The sequence below is a fragment of the Oxyura jamaicensis genome, chromosome 7, assembly GCF_011077185.1.
Source record: "Oxyura jamaicensis isolate SHBP4307 breed ruddy duck chromosome 7, BPBGC_Ojam_1.0, whole genome shotgun sequence".
Taxonomy (NCBI): domain Eukaryota; kingdom Metazoa; phylum Chordata; class Aves; order Anseriformes; family Anatidae; genus Oxyura; species Oxyura jamaicensis.
This window is the reverse complement of record NC_048899.1, coordinates 53,946-76,518: the sequence shown is the minus strand read 5'-3', so window position 1 is coordinate 76,518 and position 22,573 is coordinate 53,946. Positions and strand designations below refer to the sequence as shown.

At 40.4% G+C, this 22,573-nt stretch overlaps 3 protein-coding genes and 1 long non-coding RNA gene across 5 annotated transcripts in view; 3 read left to right on the top strand and 1 right to left on the bottom strand.

Moving 5' to 3' along the window:
- Window positions 1-4,325, top strand: part of LOC118170090 (caspase-10-like) — a 28,205-nt gene extending 23,880 nt beyond the window's left edge. The window contains exon 12 of the transcript XR_004752484.1: window positions 4,192-4,325. The gene's annotated coding sequence lies outside the window, so the exon portion shown is untranslated. The remainder of the gene's footprint in view (window positions 1-4,191) is intronic.
- LOC118170095 (caspase-8-like) lies at window positions 12-10,956 on the top strand. The gene is made up of 8 exons (XM_035332074.1): window positions 12-2,346; window positions 4,192-4,521; window positions 4,761-4,866; window positions 5,791-5,929; window positions 7,409-7,497; window positions 8,085-8,196; window positions 9,346-9,835; window positions 10,421-10,956. Exons 2-8 carry the CDS (start codon window positions 4,211-4,213, stop codon window positions 10,569-10,571), a joined length of 1,398 nt encoding a protein of 465 aa, XP_035187965.1. The 5' UTR covers window positions 12-2,346; window positions 4,192-4,210; the 3' UTR covers window positions 10,572-10,956.
- Window positions 10,957-13,240: 2,284 nt separating this feature from the next.
- CASP8 (caspase 8) lies at window positions 13,241-22,235 on the top strand. 2 transcript variants are annotated; one of them, XM_035332073.1, is made up of 10 exons: window positions 13,241-13,642; window positions 16,247-17,019; window positions 17,598-17,703; window positions 18,728-18,866; window positions 18,966-19,022; window positions 19,360-19,427; window positions 19,917-20,052; window positions 20,897-21,084; window positions 21,169-21,398; window positions 21,693-22,235. In XM_035332073.1, exons 2-10 carry the CDS (start codon window positions 16,715-16,717, stop codon window positions 21,826-21,828), a joined length of 1,365 nt encoding a protein of 454 aa, XP_035187964.1. In that variant the 5' UTR covers window positions 13,241-13,642; window positions 16,247-16,714; the 3' UTR covers window positions 21,829-22,235. The 2 variants fall into 2 exon arrangements, with proteins under 2 accessions (XP_035187964.1, XP_035187963.1); XM_035332072.1 differs by having other exon boundaries at window positions 13,242-13,642; window positions 20,897-21,398.
- LOC118170104 lies at window positions 17,838-18,730 on the bottom strand. The gene is made up of 2 exons (XR_004752487.1): window positions 17,955-18,730; window positions 17,838-17,920 (listed from the first exon to the last, which is right to left on the bottom strand). It is a non-coding gene; the product is annotated as an uncharacterized LOC118170104 (long non-coding RNA).
- Window positions 22,236-22,573: the final 338 nt, after the last annotated feature.

The window sequence follows — 22,573 nt, the reverse complement described above, 5'->3', positions numbered from 1 at the left end:
TTAACTTTAAATTTCTCATTTTAAGGTCTAAAATGAAGCTGTATAAGGACACAAGCCGCCTTCTTGATTAAGCTTCTAACAGCATGTTTTAGCATTAACTGAAATAATATGTTATTTTGTTACGATACTATGTGTATCTGTGTCCTCCTCTTTGTTACTGAATTAAATTTCTATATATTTTTAAGAGCTTGGGTAGACAAAACATTTGCTATGGGCAAATGTTTATCCTTGTTTATGCCTGCCTGCTGCACTTAAGAATACAATAGAATAGAATAGATTGGTTGGAAGAGAACTTCAAAGATCATTTTGTTTACCTGACCGACCATTTCAGGGCTAAGCAAAAGTTAAATCATATAGCTGAGGGCATTGTCCAAATGCCTATTGAACACTGACAGGCATGGGGCATCAACCACCTGTCTAGGAAGTCTGCTCTAGTGTGTGACCATGATAAAGAAATTTTTTCTAATACCTAGTCTTAACCTTCCCGGCACAGCTTTGTGCCATTCCCTTGTGTTCTAGCTTTTGCTAGAACAGCACTATTGAGTGCTATTGGAAGCAATTTTTAGTTTGCAGTATAAAACATTTTTAGGAAGGAAGTTTTGCATCATCCAAAGCATTAAAATACAGCCAATCTGCCAAAACATGATGGTTACTTTTTATCATGATGAATTGACAGGTGTGTGGCCCATAGCATCCTGTGTCTTCCGAATTATTACAGCTGCTACACTTGAAGTCACACTTGTGCCACAGATAGAAATGTTTTGTCTGTTAGTAGAACATACAACAAACTTAACAGATTGAAGTGTGTGGCTCAAAATTGCTATTCAGACTTGGTGCATTCTTCTTTTGTATATTTAGGTAACAATTGAATTCTATCAATACAGAGTAAACACAACAATCTTGACCTTGTTTTGGGGGATCTTGGTTTCATTTTTAAGTTTGCTAGACAGAGAACATCATCATGTTCTCCTGCTCTCTCTGTAGGAACCTCTGCATGGACAGTCTCCAGTTAAACTGTAGGTGGTTAAATGCAGCCAGGAAGAGTTTAAGCTGATTTCTGCCATGAGTTCCCTGGGGAGAGGGATCCACACTGTGAAGTATAAAAGACAGGTGAAGTCTCCCTTGCTCATAATAAGGCTTGTTCACACACAGGTTATTGTGCGTGATTTATAGTATCCAGTGTGAAAATTGTGCTTGTTTGTGTTTATATGGCTGCACGCTGCAATACTTGGGTGCACCCAGTGGTACTTCATCAGGACAAGCCTGCAGGCAGGAAAGGTTTAGCACTGTAACCACAGCTGCCATTCAGCAAGGTTTTTAAAGTTTTCACATGATCTCCTGTGGTGTGTTGTAAGACAGCAGTCTGAAAGTCTTAGGTAAAAAAACACCCACTCTTCCCGCAGCTTAGACGTTAATCACTGCTTGCTGTCCATGTTGTACTCTTTCAGTGTCTCTCTAGGAATATAGACCTTGTGCTAGAAAGAAATCAGCCTAATCCAACAAAAAGTGGTTGGCTTCTTTAAGGACTTGATGATGCATACAGAAGCATGTGTACATATGCATGCTTGTCACCTACAGAATTAAAGAAGGGTTGTCACTTGTGCAATTCTTGTTTAGACAGATTGAAGTGGAAGTAGTGTAAAATGAGTCTTCCAGTGGGGATGATGCATCTTTGGAAAATCATGATCTTAAAGTAGAATAGCAGCCAGTCACTACAGATGCTGAGTAGTCAGTAGCCTTGGCATTTTTGCTTCCTCAAGGCCAACCTTTCTGGGAGAGCTGGATTTTTGGTAGGCTGCAGTACAAAGAAACGGCTGGGTCATTGCGACAGTTCTGTGGGAAGCCAGAGGAACAAAACGGGTGCAGGGGAGCTGTGGGAAGCTGAAGGGACTAAAGACTAACAAAGGAACAGGAATAGTTTGGGGAAGGACAATAGAGGAAGAAATAGGAAGTGAAACACTAAAGACAAACAGGAAGAACAGTGCCAGGAGGGCTGGTCCCTGAAACAGCTGCATGATGGGAGAAGCCTCTGTCTGGAAAGAGCCATCTCAGGCCTGGTCTTGTCTGCAGATCTTTTTCACACAGTAGTGATCACAGCATGCTTCCTCTTTAAACCTCCAACTGGAGTTTTGGTTCAGTTAAGGAAAGAACAACTAGTAAAGGAAGAGAGAGTGAGGACTTGGAGACAGAACCATTCGGGACCTGAAGATCAGATAGCACTTGTGATGCTGTTCCCAACCTTTGGATAAAAGGAAGACTGATGCCAGTGAATCTCAGACACGTCTTCTGAACTGTTATTAGCATGTGCCTTTTGGAAGGAGTTTGAATACCTCATTCTGTTGAAGGGTACGTTATAATTTTGAGTTTATAAAGGTAGGTAGGTTGAAATCAATGAAGGTAGTTTTAATTGCAAAATTTGAATATATTTCTGCTCTCCTAACTCTCTCTTCATAATGCTTGAGTTTGAGCTTCAGACGTGGACAGAGAGGTCTGGTAGCTGACTATTCATGTGTTTGCTGCTGCAAGAATACTGGTGACCAGCAAATCATACTGTGAACTTTACCATTGAAGGTAGAGTTCTATGCATAAAGAGGGTGAAAATGCCAAAAGTTAAATATTAAATTATTTTGTAAACAGGAAAGTGTTTCAAAGGGATGTTTATCCTTTCGATTTCCTGCATTCATTGAGTACTGCTACTGAATTCGGTACGGATATTTGACTTGTTAAAAGCAAGCTGGGTGAGTTGGTGCTGTACCTCAGAGAATGGAGCTAGGATGTGGAAGATCTAGTGACACAGCAGGATAGTGGGACTGAGATATTTTTAAATAGGAAGATGTAATTTATTCATGCTTCCCTACCGTCTTTTAATTGGGATTTATAAGTAATCATAATGTACTGAGCTGTGCCATATACCAGGAGTTCCTGGCTGTGCTGCTTAGTGTGTCCCCTTAAAACAAAGGCAAACCTGGTTGCTTCTGTGGTTTGTTTACAGTTTTTTCCTACAACTACTGTAATAATTTCCTGAAACTGGAACAGTGGTAAGTGGAGAAAGAAACTGCTGCATAATGATCACAGCTTATTGCTTTGATATAACTTAGTTATTGTAAGTCACATGACAATACAGGCCATAGTACAAAAGCAAGTACTTTTCCTGGAACTTCAGAGACTATGGTTATCTTTCACTTTTTTCAGAGTTGTTTCAGCAGTCCTCCAGCCTGTCCTCCAATGTAAGTGTAGTAAAATTATTATTATTTATGGTGTAAAAGAAACAGTTTGCTTGTTTTATCAGTTGTGTCTTTATTTTAGTGAAGTGGAAGAAGACACCACAGCTAAACATTGTTTTAGTGTGCTCCTGTATTTACAGATGGGCTTAAACACTGTGTAGATGGCACATCTATACTAATTGCAAAAATTGCGGGTTTGAAACTTATTTTTTGATTTTCTATTGTGCTCAAAAGTTGGATACATAAGCCAAGTTTAATATTTTTAAAGCTGATAGAGTGGTGAGTGGTGGAGAAGGAGGATGATATTTAATGTTCAGTGAAACAGAACTGCTGATGATAATTCTCCTGATCTTTTTGAAAACGTTGATGTGATGATCTGTATTTGATTTGAACATCACAGATTAAGATTAGATTTTACTTTATGAAGATAAACGAAAGCAGGGAGAGGTGCTTTGGTTACATTGACAAAAGTCAGAAGCAGTATATAAGGAATGTAGAAGACAGCTACCTTAGAAAAGTTTTGCTCATGTGGGCTGTAAAACCTTTATCTTTGTTATGGTGCAAAACCTCGCAGTCTTATTTACTTTGTAGTCTGTATTTCAGATTGTGAGTGGCTGTTGCTCCCAAATGGAGTCAAACCTCCAAAATAAATGGCAGCAGCCTGCCAGGATTGTTTATCTGATACATCAGTATATGCAGGTGTGGAGACGCACCATAGGAAGCAAGAAGGATCTGTGACTTTCTCTGTCAATTTCACTTATGCACAGTTTTCAATGCTCTCCATTAAGTCCAGAGAACCGAGAGAAAAAAGCGTCAAAGTTATGGTGGCGGCACAGCATCTGTCTACTGAAGTATTTTTGATTACATGTATTTATTTTGGACTGTTCTATGTGACATGACAACTTTTGTATTTGTGGTGGTGTGCTACTGTTACTGACAAACCAAATTAAATTTTCTCTGTGTTTAGATCCAAATCCTGACGTGAAATGAGTACAGACTTCCGCAAACTTCTTTTTGACATTTCTGAGGCTTTGGCCACAGATGAACTGGCGGCTCTGAAGTTTCTCAGCTTGGAGCATGTCCCTGTGAGGAAACAAGAAGCTATTGAGGAGCCCAAGGCTTTCTTTGAAGTGCTTCAGGAGAAAGACATGATCAAAGTGGGGGACCTGTCCTTCTTGAAGGAGCTGCTTTACTGGATCAATCGGATAGACCTCCTGGCTGGCCAGCTGGGCTCCAGCCGAGAGGAGATGGAAAGGGAGCTTCAGATACCAGGCAGGGCAAAGGTGTCAATGTACAGGTATGCACAGTATTAGTAAACCTTTGCATGCAAAATGTATGACAGTTCTGTTGTGTACTGTCTTGTTTTCTGTAGTGTTATCTTACAAATATCCAAAAATAATTGAATTTATTACAGCATGACTTCCTGCCCTTGTGAGTTTTGAGACCATGTTTCACATTTCTCAGTTCAAATGTGTAGTTGTCATGTTTACTTCTCCTAACTTTCTTAATCAGTCTTTTTCTATCCTTTATTGCCAGACAGCTGCTATATGGAATTGCAGAGGACTTAACTCCAGAAGATGTCAAGAGCGTGAAATTCCTGCTGCAAAAACATATACCAAAGAACAAGCTCCAGGATAATGCTGTAGGCAAAGTGACCTTGATAAGTTTCTTGTAAGGCTAGCTCAGAGTCTGCCACTTGTAAGACAGGAGGAAGGAGAGAGTAGTGTGCTGTCACTAAAATTCTGTTGTTTAAAGATTTATGATGTTAGCTGACAGGTGCTCTGTGACAGAAAGGACCCTTTTTTCTGTTTATCTTTTCGCTGATCTTTTTGCTCTTCTTTGCCTCTACCACCTGTCTCCCTATCTTCTTGCAAAATTCATCATGCTCTTACTTTCTTCTTTGCTTCACATTTATAAGACATTTGTGTACACGCTGTATCTAATAAAAGTGATGTTTGCTGGAGATAGATGTTTTGGAGATAGAAAATTGAATTCTAACATGAGTTCCAGCACTAATTTTTGTGTGTCACTGGGTACATTTTTCTTCTTTGTTGTAATTTGTTGTAATAGTATTTTGTTAACTTCCTCACAGAAGGATTAAGAGGTTTGGGGAGCTAGTTTACTACCTATTTTGTAAACAACAAACAGTGCTATGAAGGTGCTTGGTGTTACCAAGAAGCTTCCTTAAAATTTTTTTTTGTATTGTGGCACCTACTGCAAAATTAGCAGACTTACCTGCAACTTGGTGAACTAAACAGCTGTAAAAAACAAAGTCTGAATGCAGAGGCACAACAGGATGTTGTATTATTAACTGCATAAGTGCTTCGCACTTTGAAACACAGCAGAATAACTTAGCTGTAGGCAATTTCTACCAATCCAGTCTTAACTCTAGTGATGTGCTTCTTCAGTTAATGAAGTTTGGAGCAAAAAGTAAATTGGTCTTTAGTTTAGGTCTTTATGTCTCTGGGAATGAAAATGATGTCTTCTGTTCTTTGCGGAAGTGCCAGATACTGCAGTTATTGAAGGTCACTGTATGAGTTTGGATTCTGTGTTTTTGTTTTACCAGTCAATGTTGAAGGTCTTAGTGGAAATGGAAAGAAATGGAATAATTAAAGAAGATGACCTGAGAATTCTGAAGGATATATTAAAAGGATTTAGAGCTGACCTAAAGAAAAGAATTGATACCTATGAAGAAAAAACAAAAGGTAAACTATTTAATCAGCTGTTTAAGAGTAGAACTGTTTTGTGATTTTTTTTTTTTTTTGTGTGTCTCGATCCTTGGGATCTTAGGAATCCAGAGATAAGAGACATCTTACAATATCTTGGGATAGGCAGAACAGGTCTTGGTACCTGTGGTTTCCAATGTTCTCTGCTACTTTACTATCACATCATATCTTCTTGTATCTCTGTGAAATACATCCTGCCCTTTGTAAGTGGTCTGCCTCTCCTTTATCTTTGCTTTAAGTGCAAAGGAAGCAGTGCAGTGCTGGTTTTGGACTATAGCTTTTCAGCTGCTGAAAAAGACAATTGGCTTGAGGAAACTTGTTTTGGGAGGTTCTGAGCATTATTTTCTACTAGCAGGCTCTTTTCTCTTACGTGAAGGAGAAGTCACTGGTGACCAGGTACTTGGCTAAGATTTGACTATTAGCATTCTATATCAGATGTGAAATGTCAAGAACTTTCGTATCTGGGCTGGTGCAGCTGAGGTGGTGGCTTATGACACCATATACAGGCCTTACTCTTTGGGACACAGGGTGTGACAACCATCAAAATGGGAATCTACTAAATGTTTCCCCAGAACCTCTTTTCAGTTGACTCAGGATGTGTGTTTTCTTAGATGTATCTATGTAACCATGGAGTTACTGACTATTTTCCCCGTGGCATGTCTTTTTGTTGCTGACTTATGCTTGTGTTGCTACAAAAGCAGAAGAGTGGCTTTTTAGTAGTATTGGTATCTTTTGTCCCCCTTGATAAGTAGAAAAAGAGCACATCTGTGTAACTTGCGAAAGGGATATTGTGATTTATTTCCCTGTGCAGACTTACGCGTTTGATGATTTCTTCTCTTATTTGTGGCAGTTGTATTCAAAGCAGTGTTTTAGTGTTTTGAGGAGATCTTCAGTATGCTGGTGTTCTGTCTCCTTGGTGTGTCCACCCAAACAAAGTCCTCTGGAGAAGGGGCCTCAGAAGTAAATGAGCTGGCTGTACTACAAAAATGGCTCTCCTCTTTGACTTACATATCTCATAGTAGAGATGCTAAGGGATGGCTTGCTTGGGGTGACCATCACATTCAGACTTCGGTTATGTGGCTCTTGCTACAAGTAAAAGAACAGAGAAGAAATGGAACAAGGTACAGTCACTGCAAGAATGCCATCTCCAGTCTCAAGTTTTTGTGTGCGCTCAGGCCCAAAGGTCTACTTTTACTTAATAACCGTAATTTTGGGAATGTCTGGTTAGGGCTGCACAGTCTTAACACAAATGTATTATTTGTTCCAAGGGACACTCTGCACAGCTTCACTGATGGGCATTTTGCAATAGTGGAACCCATTCATGGCCCAGCCTCACCAGTGATAGTGAAAACAACCCTCCACCTCACTCCTTGAGCTTTTCTTTTTTTGTTGTTGAAATATGCAAAGTGGAAGATTTATCCCTTTACTCCTAAAATGTTCTTTTTATTTCCCTCTTAGAAAATGATTCTAAGGAAAAACTCAGCTACCCAATCTGTGTGTCTCTGCATCCAGCAGAACAAGGAGCAGAGGGTGGGACACCACACCTAGTAAGGAATACTTCAAGATTGCCTTTAAAGTATTTGTCCAACAGGTGGGAGCAGGGAGCATAATTTTTTAAGACTAATCAGGTGGAAGAACTAAAAGGGAGGGATTCTGTCTTTATATGGTCGCCTTGAAAGAATTCCTGTTTTCAAAACAAGATCAAGCCTTGTCCTTTGGCGAGGACCTGGCTGTCAGCAACCTTTTAGACAAGAAAGGAAAGAGTAGCTGTCATGGGAAGAAAAACAGTTTTAAAAATAATGAAAACCAAGACTGTTCAGGAGTATCCTGGATAGATGGGAAGGGTCCTGCAGCATCTGCTACCTCTCTAGAAAGTCAGGACTCTGAGTGAATGATACGGTCCAGGAATTTATCCTCCACATGTGCAAATTTGTGTTTCTGGACACTCACTTCCTCCCATTCTAAAATCATATCCTAACCACAAAGAGAGAGGAGGGTTTCAGGAAGAGCCAGCAACTTCCTTTGCCCTGGGCTGACTTGAACTTTTGAGCTTTTTTATTTTCTTGTACCTTTGTCCTCGTGATTTAGGGTGTTTGGCACTGCTTTTTTAAATCTGGTTTCTTTGTTTCTACAGCTTGTGGAATCATATAAGATGGAAAATAACCCCCATGGCTACTGTGTGATTCTTAATAACCACAAATTTAAAAATCCATGTGAAAGCAGAGAAGGAACAATAGAAGATGGAAGTAAGTATTTTTTAAATCCTATTTCTAGTTTGTCCTTTTTTAATACCTTCTGAAAGATTTATCTAATCTTTCCTATAGAATGATCACTTTCACTTTCCTTCGCTTCCAGAGTAACTGGAGTGACAACTACTGTAGAACTGTAGAAATTCAAAATAAACCACTTCCAACAATTTAGCTGATGGTTTTAGGAAGGAAGATCATACTGTTGTAGGTGAAAAAGCATCATCTTAATTGGTCAGATGTACTGAAAAGTGAAGGAGGGATTGATGATCTACCTTTTCACTTCTTGATTGGTTTTAATTTTTACCTATCATAGAGTAACACTTTTAAGTCCTTAAATTCTTTTAATCTTTTATTTGCGTAACTTACTGATTGGAGAGTATAGCTTGGACATGTTGCCAGCTGAGAAAGCATTCCAGTTTAGTCAGTATGGGCATTTGTTTGCAACAATGCTCAAATAAATGCAGTTATTTTACTGCTTTATAAATATCCTCCAAGCCTGTTTTCCTGCAAATTTCACTTGTTTATCTTAATAAACTAAAAATCTGTTTCATGAAAGCACCCATCACTGATGTTTTTAACTCCATCCAGCCTGTCTACATGTTTCTTGCTTCCCAGATACTTTCCACCTGCATAACACTTAAATCAATATTTGCTGCGAAGTCTGTGTAGCACTCTGTCCTTGCTAGCATGTTAGCAGGTTACCCTGCCTTCATTCTTGCTGTGTTAATCAGTCTCACAGAGTGAGGGATTTACTTCATTTAAGAATGGCAGAAATCATCATTCTAAAGAGTTATGTCTTCTAAGGGTTGTTCTTATCCATCTCAGGTTTCTATGCAATGTTCAGTTAAAGCCTACTTAAAAAAAAAAAAAGCAAGCTTTGCTAAACTGTACTGATTAATTGGATAATCTAAAACCTGCATCTGTTTTAGATAGTGTGTTGTTGAACCCAGTTGTATTTAAAAGATAACTAAGTTAGGCATTTGTGATTTTCTAATTAGACTTGGCACGCTAAGAGGCAGTCAAGTGAATTTATTGGTGGGATCTGAACACTCTTGGTGATACCTGTTCTACCACACAGAGCCTGATGTTTCAGCATCTTCCTTGTCACTGTTTGTTTACCAAGTGCCTTCTGACTTTCTTTCCCAGAGGCTTTGGAGAGGGTCTTCAAGTGGCTTCAGTTTGAGACAGTTGAGCACATGGATCTAGAAGCAAAAGAAATATATGAGATAGTTAAAGAATACAGCAAAAAAGACCATAGCAACATGGACTGTTTTGTTTGCTTCATTCTTTCACATGGTAAAAAAGACAAAATAAAAGGCACTGATAATGAGTTCGTAAATATTAAAGATTTACTCACCTGCTTCAGTGGATCTAATTGTCCTTCACTTGCTGGCAAACCCAAGCTGTTTTTCATCCAGGCTTGCCAAGGCTCTGTAGGTCATCCAGCTGTCATCGTAAAAGAAGACTGTTCTGGCCATCTTGAGATGGATGCTATCCCTCTGCCTTCCATTCCTGACCAGGCTGATGTTCTGGTTGGCATGGCTACTGTGGAAGATTTTGAGTGCTACCGCTGTATAAAGACTGGCAGTGTTTACATTCAATGCCTCTGTGACAAGATGAAGTTACTTTGCCCACTGTAAGTACTATTCTTAATCCAGGTGTAGATTCCGGGTTGTGATGCTGGAACATTACAAATAAACAAATGTGTTCATGTTATGTGCATGTCTTTTAACGTTTTTTTGAGTAATAAGGGATTTTTCTTCTAGTGACACCTGATAAGAGGCCAGTTTGTTGGTTGAATACACAAGCAGAAGATCAGTATTCTTTAGTCACAATTTTCATTGTTGCCTCTCTCATAAAGTTAATTTAGAAGATAGAATTTTTCTCCAGATATCACTTTCTCATGATGTTCAAAGGGCTTGGTCAATGCATAAATTTGGTTCTGTTTCATTTTAGTTTGCTATTCTGATTGCAGCCAAAGTAGAGAACTGTGTGTGTGTGTTTGTATAGTGATCCTATATGGAGGTTGCTTTTATTCTCTCAGATGTACTGAATTCTGTGGTTTCACAGTGGCATATGCAATTTCAGTGACAGGCAAGGTGAAGGGAAGATACTAGTCTTCCCTGAGATCTCACTTCACTGAAGCAAACATAGATCAACTTCTTGGCCTAGCAGCAAGTACTGTGTATTTTAACGTAACTTTTCTTTGTTTTTGTTCAAGCCGGAAGGATATCGTAACCATCCTGACAGAAGTGAACAAGGAAGTGGGAAGGAAAGTATTAAATGGATGGAAGCAGATGCCAAAGATAACATCAACCCTGCGGAAGCAGTTTGTCTTCCAGATTCCACAATGCCAGTCAACAGAAAAATAAGAATACACTCAATTAGGAATAACTTCTGGAGTGGGCTTCTCATTCAAGAGAAGTTGCAACAGAAATTGTCTAGATCTGTGTAGTTAGTCCCAGTCCTGTAAGGGACTGTGTGACTCAAATTTTTAAAATCCTATGTTTAATGAATCTTCTGGAACTTGGATCACTAGCAGTCTGCTCAGGCAGTGGAGTTTGGATCTCTTCAGCCCTACTTTCAAGTGAGAGAGCATTTCCAAGCAGTATGATTTTTAAGTGTTATGGGAATTGCCAATAGAACTATCATAGAATCATAGGTTCATAGAATCATTAAGGTTGGAAAAGACCTTCAAGATCATCTGGTCCAACCATCACCCTACTACCAATGCCACCCACTAAACCATGTCCCTAAGCACCAGGTCCAACTTTTTCCTTAAACACCCCCAGGGACGGTGATGCAACCGCTTCCCGGGGCAATGTGTTCCAATGCCTGACTACCCTTTCTGAGAAGCATCTCCTAATTTCTAACCTAAATCTCTAGCCTATTGTTTCTGTCCCTGTTGTTAAAAGAGAGTAAGACCTTGAAATCCAGATATTCAGAGCACCAGATCCCTTCTCAGAGACCATGTGTAAAGTTGTAACTGTATCGTGCAAGGAAGTACCCAGAAGGGAGTAACTGTCTAACTCTGGAAACTGTATAGTTTTTCACAGAAAATAATGTCCCTGTCCAGAACGACCAAAAAATAAAAATAATAAAAAAGATGATGATACAAGTCTGATTGTTATCTTCCAAATATTTTGTTTTGCTTTATGTTACTAATTTACTTGGCTGAACAGCACTGCTGGTTAGGATTTTTATTAGTAAGGATTCTAATTGTGTTACTTCACAGAGTACTTAGGGAGCAGTCTGTTATGGAGGGCTGATGACCACTGGAAGGAAGGTGCCACTCCATTAGATGCACAGTTCTGAGATGCTGTCCCCTCCTGGCAACTGTCTGTAGCTCCTGTGGGCTCTTATTCTCTGTTGGAATAAATACTGCTGGCTGTCACATCACCCTTGGTTGTGGTATGTTTCTCTCTTAGAGGAGCTGACTGAGGGGCAGACAGCACAACAAACACAACAAACTTCTTCAGCTGAAGAAGTTACTTTTTGCTCTCATTGAAGTATGCAATGGCAGCCACCCTGAGAGTGTGGCATATTGATATCCTTTCATTATCCTTTCATTAGAGATGGTAGAAAAGAGTAAATTAATTCAGGACATTCATGATAATGGCAGCTGATGTTCTTACCTTGAAGTTCTTACCTTGCATCTTCATCTTCTTACCTTGCATCTTCAGCAATGTGTACATAGTGTGTGGGAGCTGCCCACATCCCTTCTAAGCTTTATAACAAGGTGAATATGAGACGATATGTAACTTCTGCTTTTTTTAGTTTGTGTTTTTTGGAGATTTGTGTTTAACTGTAGTGCAAGGGTTCTTTATTCGTTGTTGCTTGTCTTCCAGAAGTGAGACGTTTTTATTTCTAATTCCAAAAAATATGTGGAGCATTTTATTCAGTTTTCACCCTCCAAGTAAAAGGGAGAATGTCAGTTTTTAGAGTCAAACCTCTGTTCATACAGGCTTCATAAACAGGCGTTACTAGCACAATGTAAATGAGAGTACTGTTTGTGGCAAATGTTAATAGAAGACGTTATGATACAGCTCTACGGATAACATTTGGTTAACCTTCTAGGAAAAATGCAGCAACAATTTATTTACATTTTTATAGCATTTTCATAAATGAGGCCTTAATAATGAAGTTAGTAGTTAATTTGTAAATGCTGTTTTACAATATGGAAATGTTGTTTAAATGAAATTACTGCTTCCTCTGGGAGAAGCTTGCTGGAAGGTGGTAGCTGTTCCAGTACAATTAAGAGAAAATATCACTTGGTATTAGTGAAGTTGTGAATCCATGGTATTTCCATTTCTTCGTATTTTTGTGTCAGAATGTAGTACTCTTAGAACAAATTCTTTTAGATACTCCACATGAAGATGTTTCAATGTCTAATATCAAATTTACTTATTTGTTATATTTGGGTTTTTGAATGATACAACAGTATACTGTAATCACAACATGAAAATAACATAGCAGTTGCCATATACAGTTGAAGTTGAATACAATACAAATGTGAGATTCTATCACCAGTCTCCACATGCTCACTGCCACGACACCGGCTGTCTCTAGTTGATAGGAAGGAACATGTGGCTTGAGGCCAACTTAGCCGCATTTTTCTCTTCAGTTTGTTTAATCACTTGTGCAGTTTTTATACTTTGTGTTGGCCTAGCCACGTACAATCCCTTCCCTATGCTGGTCTGGCTAGCTCAGGAAGACATTGTTCTTTAATTGTCTCAGGCAACCTGATGACTCACTGGTGCAGCTGTCTTGTCTAAAACTGAAGATACCCTCCAGTCTCCACAATGTTGAGGTAAATTCAGCTTTCTTTACAATATAAATACTAGCTTGTACAAAAAACATACTTGCAATGAAGACTTCAGTGTAACTATCTTTTTTTTTTTTAAAAAAAAAAAAAAAAAAAAAAAAAAAAAACTTTGGCTTGTGCTACGGACTCTGTTGCAATGTTTTTTCTAAACAGAGAAGGGGCAAGGGCAGTGAGGTGGGGATGGGGGGGGGGGAGGGGGGAATGTGTTGGAAACTAATGTATTGCTAGTAGGCAAAGAAGTGACCATGGACAAACAGATAAGAAGTAGTGGCAGAGACTAATGGTCGTTGTCTGTTCTTGGACACACTGTTGTATCCAGCAATTCTTTCCAGGCCCAGCAAGAGGAATTAGGAGCCTCGATTCATACCATCCTTGGATTGTGGCTCAGATCTAATCTAGTTAATTCCTTTGCCATGTTTGTGGTGGTGAGGCTGTCTGTCAATTATTGTTACAAGTAATTTCAGGAAGCAGCTATGCTGTGATTTTTTATGTGACTCGTGCAGTGATCAACAAAAACACTTTCCTTTTTGGGTTGAGCAGAATATGCTCACACAGGCCTGCAGCAGGGTGGACAATATATTCTTTTATGTATTTGTTGCCCTCCCACAGAACTGAAAGGTAAGAAGGAAATTTGAAAGCTCTGCAGCTTTCTGACTGTTTCCTCTGTAGCACAACTTGGAGACTGGTGAGGGCAATTACCTCTCCTTTCTGAAGGCACTCAGCTATAATTATTCAGTCTGTCCTCCCTTTTCTTCAGCTCCTGTCTGGGAGGCAGAATTTTGTACTGAAACAATGCTGGCACACAAGTCTTTATTTGCTTTCTGCCAGTAGAAGCGTTACCACCAGGAAGTGGGCTCAGAAGGTTGGCAGGAAAACAAGGCTGGTGCGTTAAAATCTTGTAGGCTTAAGCTGAAAGCAAGCAAGATCAGAGTGATGCTGTTTGAAAGGGAAAATGCTTAGAAGAGTAGGGGAAGACAGAAGGTGGAAACGATGTTATTCAGAGGCATAAATCTCTGCTCTATTATTTGCATCTCCTTATCTATTCATTCAGTTTAACATCAGTTTCCCAGAGAGCTGTGCATGCTCCCCTTCCGTGGGAAGTTTATCATTCTCTCTGCTGTAAATATTTTAGGGTCACCTGGTAATCTGCCACTACTGAGATGGGTTAGTGGTATGTGTGAGGAGCCTGCCTGGGTTCAGATCACGGCCTGCTTTCTACCACTGCATGGACTGCTGTAAGTACATGTTTTCCCACCACCTCTATAAAGGCTCACTCTTAAGTTTTTAAAGTGGTATAAAGTTAGTTAATCTATTGGGGAGTTTTGAATGTTTTGTTTTAGATTTAACTGCTGTCTGTGTCTGTTGTCTGTAAGATCAGGGACTTGAAGTCCAAGGAGAAGTGGAAATAAAATCCATAACATTTAGGAGATCCAGCTGTGCAACAGAGAGTCCAGAGCTAGATTTTTCTCAGGAAATATTCAGTGTTCAGCCTGTGCTTGCTGCCTTTTTTAATTCTGACCTACTAACTAACTAACCGTTCTTTGGAATTACTCAGATCTGCCTTTTTTTTTTTTTTTTTTTTTCAGCTAGAGATGTGTCAAATTATGAACAGATAACATGTTTAGTCTGCAGTGGCTTTTGTGCAATGTGCTAAAAATATAGTTAAGATCTTTGGGAATTCCCAGATACTAATTTCTGTATTTCCTTTCTGTAGTCGTGCCTTCACTTATTGCTTTGTCTGTTCTGTTATTGACAACTACAGGAATTCCCCAGCCCCCTGATTTGACTGGTCTTTGTGGTTCCAAACTGTCATACATTTCTAGCTAGCTGGAAAGTTATTCTGGACATTGCTTCTGAGCTTGGCTTAGGTCTTTTACATTTATTTTATATTCCTCTAGCCACTTTGTGTGTAGGCTTGCTTTGTCCTGGCATATCAGTGCAAAGAGAAGGATCCATACCTCCTGCAGTCTATTTATTAGAAAGAGCTTGTTTTAACATAACTTGAGGGCATGTTAGCTCATAGGCTGTTAAAAAATATCTTGCTGCATTCAGTTTACTTCCACCTGTGACCCAACTTGTACACATATTGTAATCAAGTATCTTGCGTAGTGCTTTGTACATTGATAAGTTACTTCTACGATAATAATATAAATATTTCTGCTTAATACATTGCCAAACATGTTTTTCCTTTTTTTAGGGGGAGTGGGGTGGGGTGGTGCCTGTGTGTCTGTTTTTTTTTTTTAAATCAGTGCATACGTTGTTTGACACCTTGTTTATTTCTTTGGGGACTATGGATGCTTGAGGGTGGCTCTCCTGATAAGGTGTTAATGTTCAATTTCAGAAGGATGAAAATCCAACTAATAAAATCTCCTCCCTTCCGTTGTTGTGAAATACTATCTATGCAACAGAAGGTGTAACAGAGGTTATGTAGCATTTTAAGGTACAGCATTTAAAGCATTTTACCCCATCGTGCTGTGCTCCTATAAGCCTGTTGCTAAAAGGGCTGGGAGAGAAGCTGGTTCAATGGCCAGTGCCTGTTAGGTTCGACTACCTGAACTGAGTGTGTGTTTCCTGTCAGTGACCTAGGAACAGCTCGTGAAGAGGAAGTTCATTTGTGGCATTCTGAGCTTTTTTCTGTTCATGTTAAAATGGCGATGAATTGTTAGCGCCCTTAAATTAGAGAGGTGTGATTGCAGCAAAGCCCAGGAAGAGGGAGCTTCTGACCTGCATAAGCAAGTTCATTTTTTTCAAGAATGTACTCTTTTTCATATCAGAAATATCTTGAGATGTAGATAATGGCGTGGCTTGGGAAAATATTTTATTGGCAAACTCATCTTACTTTGTATTTTTAACCAATGAAGTGTCACTCCAGCAATTAGTTTTCAAGTGGGCTCAGCATGTGTTTTATTATGAAATTCTTCAAAATACAGGCAGAGCTCTCATTTGCTTCCCCCACCAGTTTCCACTTACTGATTTCACTGAGAGATGTATGAATTTTATGAAGCAAAAATAGAAGAATTCAAGCAAGCAGGGGGCAGCTTTAATATAAAACAGTGTGCAGCATGTTGTGTTATGCATGTAGTATGAAATCAGTCATGGTATGTAAAAGTCACTTTTCCTGTCAGTACTACACATGTTTGAAGTTGTATGAAAACATTCTTTTTCTGCTGGAAAAAGAAGACCTATTTGGTATTGGTTTTTTGTTTGTTTGTTTTCTAACAGTAAGGAGGGAATGTATTAGTATTTCCTGGCAACGGAAGAAAAAGAAGTCTGAGGTATGGTGCTGTCAGGCTGAAGGGAAGAGCTTGCCCAGCAGTGACACCCAAGGAGATGAGCTCATGGGAGGTCAGCTCTGGTGGATGGTAACCAGGCCAAGCGCTCTCCACCTAGTTGTGCCAAGTGTATGGTAGGGATTTTCTGCGTCCTCAGAATGTTTCTATATTTTTAAATAGTGCTTCATAACTGCAAACAGAGTGGGCCTCAGGTGTGTCTGAGAGAGCTCCTCTCTGGCAGGCACACAGCTTTAAAGTTAAACGGGCGGGTTTCTAGTTAGGAATCCAGAAAGAACTACAGCTCCCAGTGGCCCACACGTTGCCTCCCTCTCATGCCCAGTGGCAGACGGAAGCACAGCAGCAGCAGTGAGAAGGCAGGGCAGTGAGGAAGTGGTTCTGGCCTAGGCCTGACAGGGCCATGGAGTTCTCCAGGCAGCTCTATGCAATCAGCGAGGCACTGGACAGGGCTGAGCTGGCGGCTCTGAAGTTTCTCAGCTTGGAGTACGTTCCTTTGAGGAAGCAGGAAGCCATCGAGGAGCCCAAGGCCTTCTTCCAGGCGCTGCTGGAGAAAGGCATGATCGAGGCAGGGGACCTGGCCTTCCTGCGGGAGCTGCTCTACCGGATCAGTCGGATGGACCTCTTGGCTGCCCAGCTGGGCTCCAGCCGAGAGGCGATGGAGAGGGAGCTTCAGATCCCAGGCAGGGCACAGGTGTCGCCGTTCAGGTGAGTGGCCAGTGGTGTGGGCTCACCAGGTAGCCTGGGGGGGCATTGGGCTGAGCCTGGCCCTGGAGCTTGCTCTCTGGGATCCACTGACCTCGGGTGGGTCATTGTAAGTTTTTTACCGATGAACTAAGATTTGGAAATACACAAGCTCCTGCATCTTTCCAGGAGAAAGCAGGTATAAGCAGTAGAAAAAACAGAAATTTCTATCCACTAAAAGGGAGAAAACTAAGCTGCACCTTTTTGAAATAGTTCACAGCCTGCCACGGTCTTTCCCCATGTCCCCCCCAAGTGCTGTGGGCTGTTGTAAGTGACTGGCTGTGACTGCCTCTGCACTCAGTACTAGGAAGTCTCAGTGCAGTTTTGATTTTAGATCCTTTTAATTACATCTGGAAATGGTTTGATTTTTGGCTGTTCTGTTACTGATATCCCTCCAGGCTGAAAAGGAAAAAAGGGTCCCATGTGCTTGGGAAGGCAGCACAGAGGAGACTAAGGGGACAGTTCAACAGTAGCATGCCAAGTTGTGCTAAGGAGCGTGCTAGAGAACATGGTGAAACAATGTCCTCCACTGCTCTTTCTAGGTACCTGCTCTTTCAGCTGTCAGAAAACATCACGAAAGAGGAGATGAAATGTTTCAAATTTCTTTTGGGGAAAGAATTACCAAAATGCAAACTAAGCCCTGAAACTGTAAGAATTGCTTTAATCCTTTTTTTTTTTTTTTTTTTTTTTTAATATTACTATAATGCATTGTAGCATTTGGGTTGCTCTGTAAGGAATGAGTGTCACTAAAACTGAAAAGACCATAAGGATGACACTTTTTGTTCTGTGCTAGTGTTAACGTGTAGCTCTAGCAGTAGTCCTACAGCCCAGAGGGCACAGGCCAGCCCTGGGTCAGGCATGACACCTTCATGCCCAGGCTCCACATGGGACTGGGAGACTCAGTGGCTTTGATCAGTAGAAGGCTGATGAGCTCATTCACTAATCTTTTATGACTGATTTTGTTTTGGCTGCTTTCTAAGCCATTGTCAAACATAGAGACTCACCCACTGTGGCTATTACTTTGTTTTGGTTCTGTTTATTTCCAAACTCAGAATACAGATCTAGGCAGCAGATCCTTACCTGAGATAAGACCCAAGAGCGTGGAGTTAACTTACAGCCCTGGAGTTAACTTACAGAGATCCAGCTGCTCTTACACTATATCAGCCTGCAATTCTGACTGCCTAATGACAACTCTTCCCTCTTTTCTTAGAGTGAAAACTGTGACCGATGAGTAGTAGCTGTTCTAGTAAATCCACGGGGTGACCACTGTGCTCTGCCACTCACTGTTTGGCAAGAGCTCCTGGCCCTTAGGTTCCCTCTTGCTTCAGAGAACTCTATACCATATTTGCATGGTTATACCCATTGTTGCCACTGCCTGAAGTTGGTCACTAGCATGATGCTTGTGTTTCAGCTGAGTGCACAAAATTGCCACTGTAAGTCAGCTGAATGAAAGGAGTCATAAAAGTGATCCTTATTTTTTTTTCCTCCTGTGTGATCACCATTAGCTCTCCTGGATTAGATCTCAGCATTTCTGATCAGTGTGAGGGAAATACGCATGTTGAAAAGATACTTCTGTTCAGGCTGGCTTGGGTGCACATGCACATGCTGCAGCTTCCTTCCCAGTATCAGCATGGATGTGCCCTAAGAGCAAACTACCTTTCTGATTGCCCAGACAATGCTCGACGTCTTCATTGAGATGGAGAAGAAGGGGATTTTGGGAGAAGACAACCTTACTGTCCTGAAGACTCTTTGTGAAAAAATTGACAAGAGCCTGTTGAAGAAAATTGAAGAATATGAATTAAACCTATTTGGTAAACTAAACCAAAACAAAACAAGGCCTCTTTCCCACAAGTTTTATTCTTGAAGTGACATTTACGTGTCTTACAGGACTAATAATGAATGCTTTTCAGGTGAAGAAGAGATGCTTGTAATAGAAGGACAAAGGAGCAGCACAGGAGTCCCTGAAAGTAAGTGAAACTCCTTCAGAAATGAATCTTTTGCTTTTGTCTAGCTTTTGGACCCTCTGCATCACTTGCATCTCACTTCTTTACATATGTGCCTCTCTGAAAAGTGATCAGATATGCAGCTGTTTACTAACTCATCACAGTATTTTTAACTCCCTTTTAGTACATTTTTCTTGGTGTGGTTTATAGCTAACAAGAACAGTCATTCAACCACATTTCAGTATTTTCAGAGAACAGTTTAACTCTTGGAAGTACTTGCGAATGGAGAATAGGTCCAGAGATTCAATTATTTCTCTAATGTTATGTTCTCTACTTACGCATACTTTCTTTATGTGTAAAGCCTGTCCCAGATTGTGGGCATCATCTGTGGCACACGATTCTCCTGGCAGTTGTGATCAGTCTTCCCAGGTAAGTCAGTACATGTCTAACAAAATGTCATAATTTTGTCTCAGAAGAGATCATTCCTTTGGGAGGCACAAAGTTCTTATATACACAGCCTGTTAAAGGCGCAGTCTAGAAAAATAAAAATGCGCTTTGTAATGTCCATTATTTTGATGCTAAGCCATGGGCAGAACCTGCTGCAGTGTTAAAACATTAAAAAAAAAAAATAATTGTAAAGTAGCAAAGTAAGCCAAGTTTGTTATACCAGGAAGTACGTAGTAGGTGGATGACTGGGCCTGGAAAAGTGGGTGAATGCAGCACACTTTGTGGGCCGAGCATGATGATGAAGGCTTGGAGGGGCAGGGTACTGTTGTGCAGCACCAAAGACTCCCAGAGGCAGTGGAGCAGCACATTGCCACACCCTGGGAGCAAAGCTTAGCAGGGAGAGCCTCCTTACCCCTCTGTGCCACAAGCAAGGGCTGAGAAGCAGTCACAAGTAGTCTGTCTTTCCAACAGCTTGAAGCTTACAAAATGACCAGCCGGCCCCGTGGAGTATGCCTGATCCTGAATAATCACAATTTTGCAAAAGCCAGGAAAGCAGTGCCAGAACTCAAAAAGATGAAAGATCGGAATGGGACAGATGTGGATGCAGGTACAGCGAACATTAAAGATGACTTTGCGTATCTTCACTTCAGGCAGCGTAGGCTGACATAAAAATAGGAAACATTTTGTATTCTGTACTAGGTGTTTGAAGTTCAAGCTTCCATTTCTAGTCTACTTTTCTTGTAGTGACTGAGTTGCATACTACTTCTAAAATCTGCAGAATCAGAAGCAGATTTGCTGCAGAACCAGAATTTGGATTTCAGTTAACATCCAGCTTAAAGGGTGAAAAAAAAAAAAGTTTTGTGGGTGGCATGGAGTTTAGGGAATCTATTATGTTGCTATTCAGTGGCCCTGATTTTAGCAGGCTGTTCTGCAAGAGCAGCATAGCTCATTGCAGGCCCTAGGATCCTCAAAACGGGCATATTTGCACTATCTAGACCAAGAGATAAAATCCATCAGCAGGACTTCACTGATTGAACTCTTAACTTAATTCAAGAGTCAGAGTGCAAGTAATCTTCTTGTGACACAGGTATTACCCAAAAATGTAATGCCTCCACTCTTGGGGAAAGCAATAGCAATGTTTGACACCTGTTGCGAGAGGCAAAGACTAGCTGTAAAAGTTGGCTGGGGAGATAACAGCTAGTTCTGCACTGTTCCGTACAGAGGCAATACTGAACAGCAAAATCACAAGGAAGGTTTGTAATGAGGGCTAAGGGAATTTGGTACAAATATGATTAGCGATCAGGCTTCTAGATTATTTTCAGAGCAGGAGTGTAACTACCTGGATAGTAGTATAGCAGGATTAAAAATAAATGGCTTCCTCTAGAAACATAATTTGCAAAAAGAGTCGTTTTTATAAAACTGCTTTAATCACCCTTCCGTTTACTTTCCAGCTGCTCTGAGCAAAGTCTTCAGCACCCTTCATTTTAAGATAGAAGAATATAAAGACCTCACTGCAGAAGAAATCCGTAAGATTGTGAACATCTACCGGTGCAAAGATCACAATGACAAAGACTGTTTTGTTTGCTGTGTTCTCTCTCATGGAAAAAAAGGCATTATATATGGCGTTGATGGACAGGAAGTACCTATCCAGGAACTGACCACTTCTTTCACTGGGCAGAATTGCCACTCACTTGCTGGAAAACCAAAAGTCTTCTTTGTTCAGGCATGCCAAGGTGATGCTCGCCAGAAAGGTGTAACCATTGAAACAGATTCTGGAGAGCAAGATTCTTCTCTAGAAACAGATGCACGATTTCAGCTCGATTGCATCCCCTCAGAGGCAGACTTCCTCTTGGGCATGGCTACCTTGCAAGACTATGTTTCCTATAGAAGCTCAAGCCAGGGGAGCTGGTACATACAGTCACTATGCCAGCACTTGGAGAACAGCTGTCCTCGGTAACTGTATTTCTATAAACTACTTTGTGGCAACATTGTATTTTTTTAAATTCTGAATTACAAGAGTTTGATTTGAATGTAGCGGTAGATGATATGCAGTGGCAATGCTTGCTCAGAGTGAAAACAGCAATTTAGAACTGAGTAACACCATTTAGATTGTTTGAACCAGTTTACCTAACTGCTTTGAAGCCTCTTTTAAACCAGAGCTGTTAGCGCTTGCATAGGTTATGATACATGAGAATGAAGTATGTTTTCTGATGTTAAATGCTGCAAAATATACTTGTGTTTTTGCAGAGGAGAAGATATTCTCACCATCCTGACAGCCGTGAATCAAGAGGTGAGCAGAAAGATTGACAAGCAGAATGCAGCGAAGCAGATGCCACAGCCCAGTTTCACACTGAGGAAAAAGCTCATCTTTCCTGTCAACTAAATGAGAGAGAACTGCAGAGCAAGAGCAGCTGCAGCAGCCTTAAACAGCTGGTATCAGCTAAGAATTTGGTAAAACATAACAGACTTTCAGTGTCTACTGGTAGCACAAATGTAAATGATTTTATTGATAATAGACAAGGAGCAAAAGTCTTAAGAACTTAGTATTAATTTCTATGACACTTTATACCTGAGAGCATCTCACCTGGTCTTGAATTTGTAGTTTGGTAGCATAAAATACACTCAGGGTCCTTTCAGCTGTACCACACTTGCTGTTCACACTTGCTGTTTCTTTATTAAGATATATTGCAAATGCAAGTTTAAGAAGACAACAATTATAAAGCCTTGTGTATTTTATACTTATTTTTCTAAAATAAAAGTGTGGGAGGGGGGGCTGCCCATTTTACAGGATACACATATCAGTGTGTTTTTTTACTTTCTCCCCCTCTTTAAATCGTTTAGATTTGAGTCTTGGTATTCCTTAAGAGAAAGTAAAGAACTTGTCCTCCAGCATACTTAGCAGTTCATAGTTGTGACCTGCATTTCAGAGTATTTTCTACCGCTATCATCTTTACATTCAAATCAAGTGCACAGGTGCAGCTTTATGCTTGAAGATGTTCACTTACCTTGCTGACCTTTGAGTCACAGTTGTAGGCATAGAAAAAGAAGAATTTACTAGATAAGTAAACAGCTCTTTAGAAACACTGTATTGCCTATATTGCCTCTGTGATTAGTATGCACACAGAACA